Source organism: Ruditapes philippinarum, unplaced genomic scaffold, assembly GCF_026571515.1.
Source record: "Ruditapes philippinarum isolate M1 unplaced genomic scaffold, ASM2657151v2 ctg4162_1_1_1_1, whole genome shotgun sequence".
NCBI classification, from domain to species: Eukaryota; Metazoa; Mollusca; class Bivalvia; order Venerida; family Veneridae; genus Ruditapes; species Ruditapes philippinarum.
In genome coordinates this window covers 18,027-33,299 of record NW_026861764.1, presented here as the reverse complement: position 1 = coordinate 33,299, position 15,273 = coordinate 18,027, and the positions used below count along the sequence as shown (strand labels likewise).

The following is a 15,273-nucleotide window of genomic DNA, read 5'->3' as shown; positions in this document are numbered from 1 at the left end:
CTTTATTTTCAAATGGCATCGCAGTACCTTTATACAAATATTAATGTTTATATTCCGTCTTATATATACAAATATATATTATCAGTTCAACACAAATTTCTGATTTATTGTTTAAATCACGAAATACATCCACCAGAAATAATGCTGTCAGGAAAGACAACTGACAAAAGACAAAAAAAAACGAAATATGCATGCAATACTTCCCCTTCTGCATAGTAACCTCTAATTTATATTACATGTATAAGATTTTATTCAGAAAAAGACGAAATTGGATATTTCAGATCATCTATTTTATCGGAGAGAGTTCGAACAATACTACGGAAGAGCATTTGTGCAAGGTGTTTGTTTTTTATCAACTCAAAATATTGAGTTACATCCATTTGCTCATAGTTTTTACACTTTTTTTACAAACATTAAAAAAATTCAACCGAAATTTTCAATGTGGACAATTATTTTATGTGTAACATTCACGCAAATTTTGGTATAATCTTTTTAAGAAATTGATGAAACAATGTGGAGTTAGGAAAGCGGAAAGGGTCATAGAATTTCCTCATTTGAAAATGTAAATGTTAGGCGTGTTGAATGTTGCGTGGGAGTTATCAACAAAACAAAAATCCGTGTCCGTTACCCAAATCATTTTTCTCTCGTGTACTGGAACGGTCAACATTCAACATGACTAAAATGAATATTAATTTTGTTTTCTTTAAATTGGGAGAATAAAAGAAAAATGACTTTCTTATCCATCTAACAACTTTTTCATTCTCGGGTGTCATAGACTTTATATAACATCAATGCTAGTCATAGTCAGTGCATGTAAAACAAATGAGCCGTGTCATGACAAAACCAACATAGTGCGTTTGAGACCAGCATGGATCCATACCAGCCTGCGCATCCGCGCAGTCTGATCAGAATCCATGCTGTTCACTTACCAACTCTATTACAAGTAGAGAAACTGATAGCGAACAGCATGGATCCTGATCAGACTGCGCGGATGCGCAGGCTGGTCTGGATCCATGCTGGTCGCAAATGCACTATGTTGGTTTTGTCATGACGTGGCTCAAATAGATCACTGCCAAAAATCTGGTACATTCTAAATACATTCATGCTGTTAACAGAGGTGTAATTTTTATCTTTTCTTTGATAAATTGACTTTCGTTCATATTATTTATTTTTCTTGATTTTAAACATAATGTACTATAAACTAATGAAGGTATATAAAAAAGAACACAACAGATAAAGAAAATGCTGTCTGTCAACATTCATACATCCGTATTTATTGTTTTATCTCATGAAACTAATAAAAGTGTTGCAAATTTGAGTCGCGTCACGACAAAACCAACATAGTGCATTTGCGACCAGCATGGATCCAGACAAGCCTGCGCATCCGATCAGTCTGATCAGTCCATGCTGTTCGCTATCAGTTTCTCTACTTGTTATAGGTTTTGTAAGCGAACAGCATGGATCCTGATCAGACTGCGCTGGTCGAAAACCCACTATGTTGGTTTTGTCATGACACAGCTCATTTCTTTAAATTTAAAAGTGTAGTTTAGATAAATTAAAGACATACATGTAGATCCATTACCAAAATCAACTAACTTCTAAAATAACATAATAGGAAAGTCATATTTATATAATAATCATCTCAGTAACATATATGCTTTGTGATCAACAAACGTTCATGTGCAGCTATATAGATTAATTCAAAAATAACAAAAATATATCATCATTGAGAAATACTACATTCATTCATTCATTCATTCATTCATTCATTCATTCATTCATTCATTTATTCATTCATTCATTCATTTAACAAAATAAATAACAACAATATATCATCGTTGAGAAATGCTACATTCTATCATTTAACAAAATAGATAACGACAATATATCATAATTGAGAAATGCTTCATCATTCATTTAATAAAATAAAGAAAAACTATGTACCGTCGTTAAAAAATGCTATTCTATCATTTAACGAAGTAGATAACAACAATTTATCCTAAATGAGAAATGTAAATGTAATATTTATTCATTTCACAAAATAAGAATGACTCATGCATTCATCACCATTTCAAATAGAAAATAAAACTATAACCAAAAGAAATTCTAAAAAGCTGGAGAAAGAATGATCCCTCGGAAGCTTTAATTACAATAAAATTAAATGAAAAGTGCAGACTCGGTTTGATCGAAAAAGTGCGACACCCTCACACCCCATAGCACCGACTTGAGCGGTATTCAATTTTCTGGATTTATGATCTCAAAATTCAACTTACAGTTAATTAACAGTGAATCTGACATCTTTTTACGTTGTACCAGGCAGTATCAACTATTCCATATATAAAAAAGTATAATTCAGCTTTAAAAAACAGTAAATTGCTAATATCGTTTTCATGTTATACATAACACAGATTAAGTTTTTAAAGAACACATTGTTTGAATTGATCATAAAAAAAACGATTATCTTTCACCACGATAAATAAACCTTAAATGGACTTGTCCACATTTCAGTTTGGAGAAAAGCATTTGCCACTAAAGGAACGATTTCGAAATATAAACTGAATGAATAGAAAACAGTGCAGACTATGATCAGAACGCCCGGATGTGATGGCTGATATTTATCTGCACTGACTGCACGGGTAAATAGCACGGTAAAGGTTAAGTAAAACATACTGTGCAAAAATTAAGTTCCAATAAGTCATTTTAGTTCCAATAAGTAAATTTTAGTTGCAATAAGTTATTTCAGTTCCAGTAAGTAATTTCAATTCCAGTAAGTTATATTACTGTTACATGAAATTTGGTGTTATACATAATATAATGATATCACGAATTACATGAATCTAAGTGTCATACGTAATATGTTTTATAACGATATCACGAATTGGTCATTTGAAAGCAGTGCCTTTTATATTATTATCAAAGGATATAGTGAGCATTGAAGTATCAATACATACAAAAGACATACAATTGAGTTATTATCAACAATTACCAAAAATGACTCGTCCCTTAATCTGCTGCCTTTGCGGAAAACAATTTGTCCTACTTTGATTTTGGAAAAGTTCTTCCAAAGGAATGAATTTCTTTTACAAAAAAGCATCAAGCTGCAAGTAGTGTTATGCCAGAAAAGACTAAACCGGAAGTACAGGGCTGGTCTGTCTTTATACTGGTTTTCCAGAAGAACTCCACTGACGTGCAAAGGCATAAAAACATATAAACATAAAATTGAAAATCTTTCAAAAATCGAGTGTAGCACTTTAAATGTAAAAATCTGCACAAAGGATATCAAAGAAATATAGACATAATTAAATTTCAAATCGTTCTTTTTTTATGCGAAATTTGATTTGAGTGAAAGCGTTGCAACGATTTTCATTTTTGTGCCAATTTTTACAATAAAAATAACTATACTTTTCTGATAAAACAGGATGAGGGAATGACAATTTGCACACAAATTACTGGACTTGACCTTATTCAATTGGTACCCAAATCTTGGGAAAATAAATTCAAATCCGCAATGTCAAAAAAACTCAGTGGAGTCCCTTTCGTAATGAACCCTCAGAATAATCAGTAACTGTTATTACCTCAACACATTGAAAAATTCTACAATAAAAGCTAAACAAAAGATTCTTCATGACAAATGATTGCTCAATTATTAAATTGTTCTATCAAAATCAATGTTAGCAAATTTCCCGATTGTTTTAATAAAAAAATCAATTCAAAACAGCGTCAGTCCCATTTTGATTACTTTGTAAACTCAAAACTATTGAATGTAATATCATTCTCTGAAGATGCAGAAAACACCACTTTTCCCATCTCTCGTAATATTGCCAACTCTACAACCGTTGTGCTGTTTTGTAAATAGTGATCACCGACAAGGATCTGAAAAAGTAAATAAAATAGAATTATTAGACATGATCCTGTTAACCAACTGAAGAATAAATATAGAAACATATCTCATATATGACGCAATTATGAACAATTTGTTTCAATTCCTAATGTTACGGTTCAAAACTGTTCACTATCTTGGGGAGAAAATGTGTAAGCGGCCGGATAGCTCAGTCGGTATAGCCGCGGAGCGGTATTTGGAGGGTGCAGGGTTTGAGTCCCGGTCAGGCTGCACATTTTTCTCACCCTGTGACATTTGGCGCCCAACGGGGGACCGTGACTGTATATAGCTCAGAGTAAATTCACATTGCTCTGTAACTCTGTGAAATCCGAGGACAAATTTCATTAGAGCAGGGGAGTATGTTACGGTTCAGAACTGTACACTATTTAGGGGAGATGATGTGTAAGCGGCCGGAACGCTCAATCGGTAGAGCCGCGGTACGGTATTCCGAGGGTCACGGGTTCGAGTCCCGGTCAGGCTGCATATTTTTCTTACCCTGTGACACTAATAATCTTGCTTACCTGTATTTTACCGTCGCTGATAACAAGTGAAAACTTGCATTCATTCAACGGACACATGGTGGCCCCATCGAAAGTGATCACTCTTCCTTTTAGAGCGTTACCGTTCACTATCCCCATTTCTGAATCTTTCTCCCTTACGCTAATGAAGCAAATCCATGTATTTAATCAACGAAAAGAATATTAAAATGATACACGAAAAAAGTAAAAATAAGAAAATAAATAAGAATATGAATATGAGAATCAAATAGAATATGAAAAAAAGAATATGAAAATCAATAAGAATAAGAAAATTAATAAGAATATGAATATGGGGATCAAATAGAATATAAAAATCAATAAGAATATGAATATCAATAAAAATAGGAAAATTAATAAGAATAAGAAGATCCATAGAAATATAAAAATCAATAAGAATAAGAATATGAAAAAAGTATATGAAAATCAATAAGAATATGAATTTGAAAATCATAAGTATATGAAAATCAATATGAATATGAATGTGAAAATCAATAGGAATATTAAAATCAATAAGAATATGAAAATTAATAAGATAATGAAACTCAATAAGAATGTGTAAATCAATAAGAATAAGAAAATGAAAATCAATAAGAATATTAAAATCGAAATTTTGCATATTCATTACTTTATAAAATTAATACAGAAGCATCTTAAGCCCGTAATTTTGCTTAATCATTCATTTACGCATTCTTTGACACATCATTTTGGATGTTGAAGTATGAAATTCTGGTTAAGTTCTGATGTTGAATATCGAATGATTATTTGACAAGCATAGTCTTTTTTCTTGAATGATTCCTCTAGATGAAGTAATGTTGAAGATAATCCAATTTTGTTTAATCATAATTTGTTTTGAACATTGGTTCGCCAGTTATAAATCATTGGTACATTGTATGTAGTGAAGTCTTATATTTTGGGAAAAGACAAATGTATGAAATTATTTTATTAATGAATTTAAGTTATATGTGTTTCTTTCGAATGAAAAAATTGATAAATCAAATAATAATCTTTTGTCTTATATGGATATATAATGATTAAAATAAAGATTCTTAACGAAAACAAGCAATAACCTATTTACAATTCAGCAGAGTATTTTCAAAAGGCAGCCTGTCCGCATAACTCAATCGGTTACAGCGCGAGACTTGTAATCTCGACATTGTGGGATTGATCTCCGGGCTGGCCAATTAAATTACTAAACAGTCTTTCTGATCAGACTTTAAATCGAGGCCATGCATACGAGTACTTAAGAATCAGAGGGTGTTTCTAGAATCTAAGCACTTTTCTATATCTTGCAATATCCTCCAAAAATCTAAAATGACTATTATAAAGAAAGGACGCCCACACTCAAATTATATCTTGTTGTCAAAGTAACGTAATGTAAACATTTCATTACACATGTTCTATATTTCAATGATATTTAGAATATTACCTAAGACTCAAGCTCCAGAATGATTTGCTGCCCTCGCCATGCATCAACAAGATATGGCTTAAAATAAAATAAATTTAAAAATCTCATTTCTTCCTAAAAATCATTCTTGTTTTCGAGGGAAATGAACTGGACATTGGTACAATCGTATCCTAGCAACGAAATGCTGCAGTATGACTATTAGTTATTTTCTACTTTATCATTCCTGGAAATGCAAAACTCACAGTTTTTGGCACAGGGGATAAAGTTAAATTCAGCAGAATAAAGTATTTGTGACGTTGAATGAATAAAATAAATCAAACTATAAACGCTTAGTTCTGATACTCAAAGTTTCAGTCAAGTTTTTCAAAATGAATGCATTTATTTTAATGATTATACATTATGTGGACAAATATTTGCAGTGCATATTTTACATATTCTTCGATATTTGAAAGTGTTTAAGAAGCATAGTTATATACAAATATAAAATTTCACTTAAGTGCGGTTACAACCTTAAGAACAACATACAGAATCTTTAAGTCAATAGGTGTTGCTATTTAGTTGAGTAGAAAGAAGCACATATTTTTTTAAATATAAAACAAATACATTGTATTGTAATGAAATAAAAATCGTTACTAAAATACAGGTGACGTTCTAGCGAAATTAAAATCCAGCCTTGACCCTATCTTGAGAGGTCCGGTAAAGTTAAAAATGCCATCTTCTGTAGCTAGTCTTTCTGGTGAGATCTTCAATAACACAATCACAAAATAATTCAAAATGCGTATCTTAAAAGAGTAAAACATTAGCCACCGCCTTGAAGGGTACTAGCTCGACGTTTTCTAAATTCTCAAGTCAAACACATTAGAGGAAGAATTGTGATGATTACTCCTAAAAACATGATTTTCTTGTAAAGATGAAATTCAAATTTTATATTTGATATTGACGGTCAATGTCATAATTAAAAGGTTAAGGTCATATTCAGATTAATCATCATTTCAGTCATTAGTGTTTTTTTATCCAAGAATGGATTAAATCCTAAAATAAATAAACAACAATATTAAGACAGTTAAGGAAATTTCAATAATTTGACCTTAACAAATTAATTCGAGCTTGACGGTCAAGGTTAAATTTAAGTTTAAGGTAATATAAGAATAATTCAACGTGTTGTTGTTGTCATGTGTGTTTTGTCAGATGGTTAATCAAATATGTAAATAAATAACAAAGCGATGACAATTAACGCAAATTTGCAAACTTCAATAACTTGAACCTTGCGGTCAAGGTCACTTTAAGGTCAAGTTCTGTCAATTTACGAAATTTCAATAATTTGACAGTGAATAAATGTCAACTAAAGGTCAAAGTCATATTTAAATATTTTTTAAAAAGAGGTTTGTAAGCTTAAGTCAATGTTTGAACTTGACAGTCAAGTTGATTCATTGGTCATATGTGAATTTTTCTTCTTTTGTCCTAGTTTAAATAAATCTATAAATATATATAACGAAGTTATGGCAAATTGAATCAAAAATCATTTATTTGATCTTTAATGTCAAGTTCAATGTCGAATTTAATTAGATTATCTTAACTGTCTTGCCACAAGAATTGCTTCGGACATGTATTAAGACAATCAATAAATTATTAACTTTGTCATATTTAAGTATACCACAGAAACTTTGGCATTATAATAATTTGAACATTAAATGTGTAGGTCATTTATACGTAAAGGTCAACTTGAGTTTAATCCTTTAAGACGTTTAATTAATGTAGTTGTGCTCAAGTATGAAGATAATTCATCCATAAATAGCAAAGTAACTGTTACAGCCGCATATTATAGGAAAAATAAAAGAAATCAATAATTTGTCCTTTAAGGTCAATGGCATTGATGAGTGAAGGTCATAATTACAATAGTTTACTTAAAGGTCTTGTCAAAATGATTTTTGTGTCCAAGTGAAGACAATCCATTCATAAATAATGAAGTTATAGCCAAGTATAGTAAAACCAAACAAATTGAAACATTATATCTCTAAGGTCAAGGTCTACTGCACTTGAAGGACTTGTCCAAAAGGTTGCTGTCTCCAAGTCTGAAGATAATCCATTTAGAAATATAAAACAAAATTGCCAATGATAAAGTTTCTGGTCGACAACGACAACCTGATTGTAGCAAAACATTGAAATATTGGTCCAAAACGTCGAGCTATAGTACACATAATAAATAGTTTAACATAAATAATGGCTACCTATAAATAGATAAATAAATTAATAAAAATAGGAAAAGAAAACAAATTTTTCTTCGACAAAATCGAGCTAAAGAACTATAACATAGTTTTACAAAGATATTGGCTACCAATAAATGAAAATTAACAAAAGTAATTAGAAAGAAGATCAAATAATATAAAAGCCAAACTGTTAACATTTTTTTTCTTCCTGTTTTTAAGTCTATAAACGACCGAAAAATTGACTATAAAAATGGACAAAACATACCGCTGGTTGAAAACCTTTTTTCGTGTACACTTTTTCCACGTATCCATATCCAGGTTCTGTCGTTTGAAATTCGTCGGAGGACCTTGTCTGTTTCTCGCATTTTCCTGTTTTGTCAGCTATTCTACTTCCAATAATGAAGTCCTGTGGGTTATAAAGGTTTATTTACTTATTCATTTGTTTATATTTATATATATATATTCATTTATTTTTTTTTATTTTATTTAAAACAATTTCTATTTATCTTATTTATTCAATATTTATTTATTTATGTTTTAATTTATTTATTTATTTATTAATTTATTTATTTATTTCATTTTATTTCATTTTTTTTACTCATCAATTTTTTTATTTAATTTTGATTGATTGTTTGATTGATGGATTGATTGATTGATTAATTGTAAACACAATTTGACAATTGGAATTAATAACATGACTTCTGAAAGTGACTTCAAACTACCGGAGAGTAGTAATTTAAATATTTACTCATTAGAATAATTCACATTTACAGGCAGCATGAAGAGGTTTTAGATTTACAATATTTTGAGCAGTGAAATGCACTGGAAGCAAGATAAAGGATAAAAGATAAAGAAAAGAATAAAGACACAACAAAAGCTAGTCTTCACAAATTCTTCATAATCCAGAAATAGTGAAACAAAACATTGAAATCTGAAAATAATTACTCTGAACATAAAATAAATTTCAGCTTATCACAAAATGCACAAAAATAAAACCATTTCAAAATTGTGTAGATCTGAAAAGCCACGAGACAGAGTTTACATCAGTCGCGGAAGAACTGAAACTTTCATCATTGGAGAAAGGATGTTTTGCGCACGTCATTTTTTTAAATAAACATTTGACGGCAAATATCATTTCATTCAGTTTGTTAAAATCAAAACAATAAAAATGCAAAGCTTAATAATACAAAAACGAAATAAAGTACGTTTCCTTACAGTACAATTGCACCAATCGTGAAGACCTTTTACTGATTGCAGTCTCTCAAAATATCTACTCTTAGAAAGATTTCAGCTCTATTTTGTAAATTATTAAGGCTTTTTGGCATGACGCCACTGAAAGGTATTTTCCGGAATATTATTCCTTTTGATGTAGGTCTAGACAAATAACTTGTGTGCAAAATTTCAGATCATTTGCTACCTCCATTTCTCCAGAAAAACTATTTGTGGAAAATGACCAACAATTGAAAAGCGCTGCAACGCTTTTAACTCAAATCAGAATAAAAAAGGTAAAAAAATACGATTTTCAATTTATTTTAGAGTTAATTTCTTCACTATCTACATATCTGTTTGTTTTAAGTGACCCATATGTTTTATGTAAGAAATCTAAATTTTATGTTCTTAGGCTTTTAGGCCTCAGTGGAGTTCCTGTAATCAAAGATGATATCTTTTATATAGTTTCGCCCATTCTTTTCTCGTTTTTGACTAACGTATTCTTTAACTTGGGAGATCATACGTTGCTTTTCATTGAATAGCAGCAAGAACGCGTCACATTTCAGGTTCTACAGTGACAGCGGTGTCAACACATCTGCTGATGTTTCTAATTTTAAAGTTTCACTATTTTAATATTTGAATGTTGAAGTCTGCTAAAGCCGGTGAAGCGAAACGTTTAAAGTATCTTGCTATAATCTCAACATATATGGCCAGGCTCAGTATTTTTGCCGTTTATGGCGTTGTGTATGGATTTCATTTGTCTCTATTTTATTTTACTGAGCGCCAATCCTCGTATAGAACTCATGTCAAGCATAAGTGGCGACAAAATTGACTCTGTTGACAAATACATTGCTGTAGAAACAGTTCTTTATGATAATATAATTATGAGCGTTTAGCTGTGGGCGAATTCAAATTGAAATATCACATCAAAATAATAAACTCACCCCGAGACGTTCACGAAAGTGAAGAGAAATTTAGAAGAGAGATAGTTGCCCAGTGAATCATTGGTCTCACTTGATGGACTCACTTGATCAGTCCACGCCGAAATTAAAATGGCCGCATAAGACTGTGCATTGATTTACCTGACTTTCATATGGCGAAAAAAGAGACATCATTTCATGAAGCTGTTACTAGAAATAGTGTATTGGACATAATTTTGAACAGTAAAGATGGCTAGCATATGGAAAGAATTGACAAGCCAAGTTAGTATTTTTTTACATTTCTAACTTGTTTTGGAAGATTCAGCTGCAGATCTAAGAGAATGACTATCGGTCATAAATATAGAATTTATTGTTTTATAAAATTATTACGAATTACTTGCTGATTTCTAACTTAAAAGTTTATTCGTGTTTATATATGAAAGCAATAAAAAAGAAAAAACAAATGTACAATGTATTTAAAACGATTTAAAAAGCTGATACTAGATAAATGCAATGGACTTATATTCATTTCAAAAACATATTTATTAGATCCATTGGCTGCCTAGAAATCAGATTACATATAAAATAGAATTTTAAAAAATTGTTGGAAGCAAAAAAAGAGAGAAAAAAAAACAATTCTTATAGACCAGCATGTAACTAAAATAGTAAAATACTTATTAAAATACTTACATCGTTTAGAATATCCATTGCACATTTGCGAGCGTCATGTCGTTTACCGCGAACTCGGAAAATGACCGTCTTAATTTTAAAACCATTTGCTAAGGAAATGATGTAGAATATCATACAAACGAACAGCCAAATAAAGCTTACATCCATGATGCGTGCTGCTCACTTGGTGGAATGAATGTGCGGCAATGTAAGCTTTGAATATTTCAAAGCAATGCATAAAAAGAAATATAATATTCTTATGACATCATAGGCGTTTAACATATCTAGAGGTTTCCATGGCTGGGATAATGGTGGTGATTTTGTAGCACAAGTTATTTTGTTATTCTATTATTTACTTTGACCTTTGATACTTTTATGTATTTGAACTTTGAGCCTACAGACAAAGAACATTGCCAGACTATGCCTAAAGTTACCAAAAAGACTTTGATCAAACACAATTCCAGCATTCATTTTCTAATTTGTAGATTCGGCATATGTGATAAATTAGAATGAAAATATGATGTTACTTTTCTCAAGAAAAATCAGCAGTAAGGTTATAAATACACTTGCAAAAAGTAACATATCGAGAAACATAAAATGTATGTATTATTCACCATTTACTTTAAAATATTCAAATTTATACAAGATGCAGTGATTATATATTGAAGTGTTGGTACACACAATGATCTACATTTAACGTGAAGTCAAACTTCATTTGCAATACTTTAGACATATACATGTACATTTGGCAATGAAATCATGCAAAAATGTATGTGAGTGTGTGAATGTGCGTATACGCAGATTTACACACTCGATAGATCAAAGACAGACACGCTTGAAGGCGTACACACACAAATACTCGTATATAAAGAAATTGACACTGAAAAAAAAATTGTTATGAATTTAAATACAAGTTGTGTAGCCATTGGAACAATGTATCTTTCCATTTTAATTTCCCATTTACCTTTTTTAAAAACATGGTATCAAGCAGGTACATAACAACGATGCATGTATTTCTATTACATTTACAAACATTATCTGTGTTGTTCTAGATTATGTGAACGAACAGGTACATGTACAAATGATCTGTATCTCGGAGTTTGGAGAGTTAATGTTGTTTTTAAAATTCTTCTTAAAAAGGCAATTAGAAGTCTTTGTAAGAATTTCAATATGCAGTACGTACTTAAAATGGTAAATAATTGAAATTCTGAGACATGTTTCAAATGATCTTGCCTAGGTATCAATAGCATAAACGGCTATTTATTTTCAAAACATGCACATGCATGTTCTGCTTATGCCTCAGAAACAAATAAATTGAAAGTGCATACGTGAATTTTATAACGTTTAAATTATGGTTTTAAAGCATGTTAGTTGCTTGATACTGGAAGAAAGTAGCGTTAAATTCATAAAATCAAGCAAAACGTAAATATTTTGACTTCCATACAAAATAATACAAAGTACTAAATCACTTTACTGTCCTAATTGCACAAAAGCAACAGAAGAAAAACGTTAATTCAGGTAATTGACCAAAGAGTAACTTTAAAGAAACTATTAAATTACACTAGAAATAAAAAACGTTCTGAGAAATAAAAATAAAAGCATTTCTGGAACATAATGGGCCTTTAACCTCTATATTTTATGTCTTATAATGTCTTCTAAAATCTGTAAATGTATTTTCGTCCGTGATGTTTATCACACGAGAGCTTGTTATTTTTATGATGGCAATATTCCTCACTTTATCCAATTATTTTCAATTTTTAACTTAAATATGTGAAGACCAAAAATGATTAAATATTGATATTTCTTTCTCTTTCTCAATAGATTTAGTATAGGAGCCAAACAGGACATTGTATTGATCAAGTACAAAAATGTTTTATAAAATATTCACAGAACTTCCTTTTGTTAATTGTTTGTTGCATATTATATATAGACATTTATTGCAGTGAAATCGACTGTTAAAAATACAAATATGTACCTGGAATTTCTGTATACATACATAAGCAAAATAGTGGAAAATTTAGCATCAAAATTTTGCAGAAATGAACTGATCATACAATAGTTCAATTTTTAATATCAGAAGTTCGGTTTAGTGCAGTAGGGTGTTAAATTAAAGATTGCATTATGATAAATATAATTTAAAAAGCAAGGGTACAACATCAGGAGAGTAAACCTCTTACCTAACTTTCAGCAAATATTGTATAATCTTGAAACTTTTCACATAACAGTTGTTTCGTTTCGTTGAAAAAAAAACCTGCACAGGAAGTTTTCTTCTGCTACACACAAATGGGGAATGTCAAACAAAGGGAAGTAACTATGCTTAATTCTTTATTTACTTAATCATAAAAAATAAAGCAAAACATTCTTGAAATTATCGATATAAGTATAACGAGCAATTTTGCACCGTAAGTATGTAATGCACATTTTGAAAACCTAAGAAATGTCTGTGTGCCAATTTCGAGACTGTCCTATGAGCTTTCTTTGGGTTTGACCTTATACGTAGCACATATCATGCATGCAAATCGTCAGTCACAGTACTATGTTCAGTATACAAACAACTTATAAAGAGTATTAAAGTATTTCAACAAGACAACTTGTGTAAATCTATTATTAAAAGGTACAAATATGTGATTTTTAATTATTTTTACCATATTTTTTCACCTTTTTACCTTACAAAAAGCACAAAATTGAAAAAATATCTCAATAACACAATTTTAACACAATGGATAATAAAATATTGTAATATTCCATTTGTATTATCACCACAAACAGTCAACAAAAGGGTATTTTCTTAATTTTCGGACATGTTGGCGGCCATCTTGGAAAATGGCGGCCTTTTGAATTTTTCAAATTGGGTCCATAGCCCATAGCCTATATAACATATATACTTTGAACTACCATAGCGCAAAGTTTCTTTCTTTTATCACAAGGTGAACAATTTCACCGTTTTCAAGCACCATATGATCCCACTATATTGTAATTTTTTGGCTTGCAGCCATTTGTTTTGAATAACTTGTTCCGGTAAGGTGGTTTCCTGTTTCCAATTGTTTCCAATTGTTAGTGCATGATTGAACGGGAAACCAGCTGCAATCGTGCCAATCGCAACTTTTCGGCCTTTTCCGTCACTCTTCGGATTAATGATAATAGCCGATGTAGTTCCGATTGCAATCGTGACAATTCGGGCGATTCCGTCATAATGCGGAATCAGACGAAGTAATATTACGGAAATCTAAGCTATTTTAGTTACTTCGGTAATCCCAGTTTGTTTATATAAATAGGATTTCTATTTTTACTTGATTTATCGGTTTAAACCGTAATAAATTATAAACGAAATTGTTCCGTTTCAATTGTTTTTCAAGACGCAAAAGTTAGTTTCTTTAATAATTGTTTTTTGTCTGTATTAGTTTTATACAATAGAGAATGGTGACTGTAGTAGTATTCCGTCTTCAAAGGGTGGTCCTGCTTACCAAATCACGCATGATCGAGTTATATTTAGATCTACTGAACGCAATTCAACTTCTTGGTGAGGTAATCTAAAAATAGCCCATGCATATCATTAACCTTGCCACGTGCTGATCTACAGATAGCGCATCGTATTTGTGATCGTGTAACATAGTTGATACATGCTTATTAATTGTTATCGCGTAACGAAGTATTTTAGTGCATTTACTTGTCTATAAAGCAAACGAATGATTTCTCTGCGAAAAAGGGGAAATGAAATGTGCACACTTGTTTCCCTTCAGTTTGATAGATAGATCTCCACGTTAGTATTTTTACGATTGATCATTTTCTTTATTAGTTTTATACAATAGAGAATAGATTTCAAATCGTTTTGACAAAAAATATTCGTTTTTCCAAAAAAAACCCAACTAAATAAACCCTTTATGATATACAAATACCGTAATTCAAAAAAAATTGTGATAATAAATTGAAACCAAAAAAAAACAATTTTAAAGGGTTGGGATGAAGGCACAACTGTGCAAGCCTTTCCTTTTAAAAGAAAACTTTATTACTTTATTTGTTTTATTTCTTTCTTCTTTTTTTGTCTCGTTACTTGACAAGTAATCTGTATATGTTGCTTTTAATGTTATATATGATATAGAGACTGCATGAATGTAACTTAATATGATTATCCATTCAAGTATCCAAGTTTCAAACGCAAAATCGCATTTAGAAACAGCAATCATTAATATCGTATGCATTTGAGCCGCGTCATGACAAAACCAACATAATGTGTTTGCGACCAGCATGGATCCAGACCAGCCTGCGCATCCGCGCAGTCTGATCAGGATCCATGCTGTTCGTTTATCAACTCTATTACAAGTGGAGAAACTGACAGCGAACAGCATAGATCCTGATCAGGCTGCGCGGATGCGCAGGCTGGTCTGGATCCATGCTGGTCGCAAACCAACTATTTTGGTTTTGTCGTGACGCAGCTCATTTTTTT

The 15,273-nt window shown here is 31.0% G+C and overlaps 1 protein-coding gene across 1 annotated transcript; it reads right to left on the bottom strand.

The window, feature by feature from the left end:
* Window positions 1-1,571: 1,571 nt before the first annotated feature.
* Window positions 1,572-11,495, bottom strand: LOC132716735 (uncharacterized). Its single transcript, XM_060700063.1, has 6 exons — window positions 10,851-11,495; window positions 8,297-8,437; window positions 6,458-6,567; window positions 5,846-5,902; window positions 4,402-4,540; window positions 1,572-3,873 (listed from the first exon to the last, which is right to left on the bottom strand). Exons 1-6 carry the CDS (start codon window positions 10,995-10,997, stop codon window positions 3,736-3,738), a joined length of 732 nt encoding a protein of 243 aa, XP_060556046.1. The 5' UTR covers window positions 10,998-11,495; the 3' UTR covers window positions 1,572-3,735.
* Between the last annotated feature and the right edge of the window lie 3,778 nt (window positions 11,496-15,273).

Bases quoted from the DNA above. Each gene is read 5' to 3' on its own strand.
- LOC132716735 (XM_060700063.1), bottom strand. From the start codon at position 10,997: ATGGATGTAAGCTTTATTTGGCTGTTCGTTTGTATGATATTCTACATC. The intron at 5,903-6,457 runs GTAACGATTTTT...TTTTATTTTAAG, and splicing joins AGAACGTCACCTGTATTTTA to CCATATCTTGTTGATGCATG. The intron at 4,541-5,845 runs GTAATATTCTAA...TTGCTTCATTAG, and splicing joins TTCTGGAGCTTGAGTCTTAG to CGTAAGGGAGAAAGATTCAG.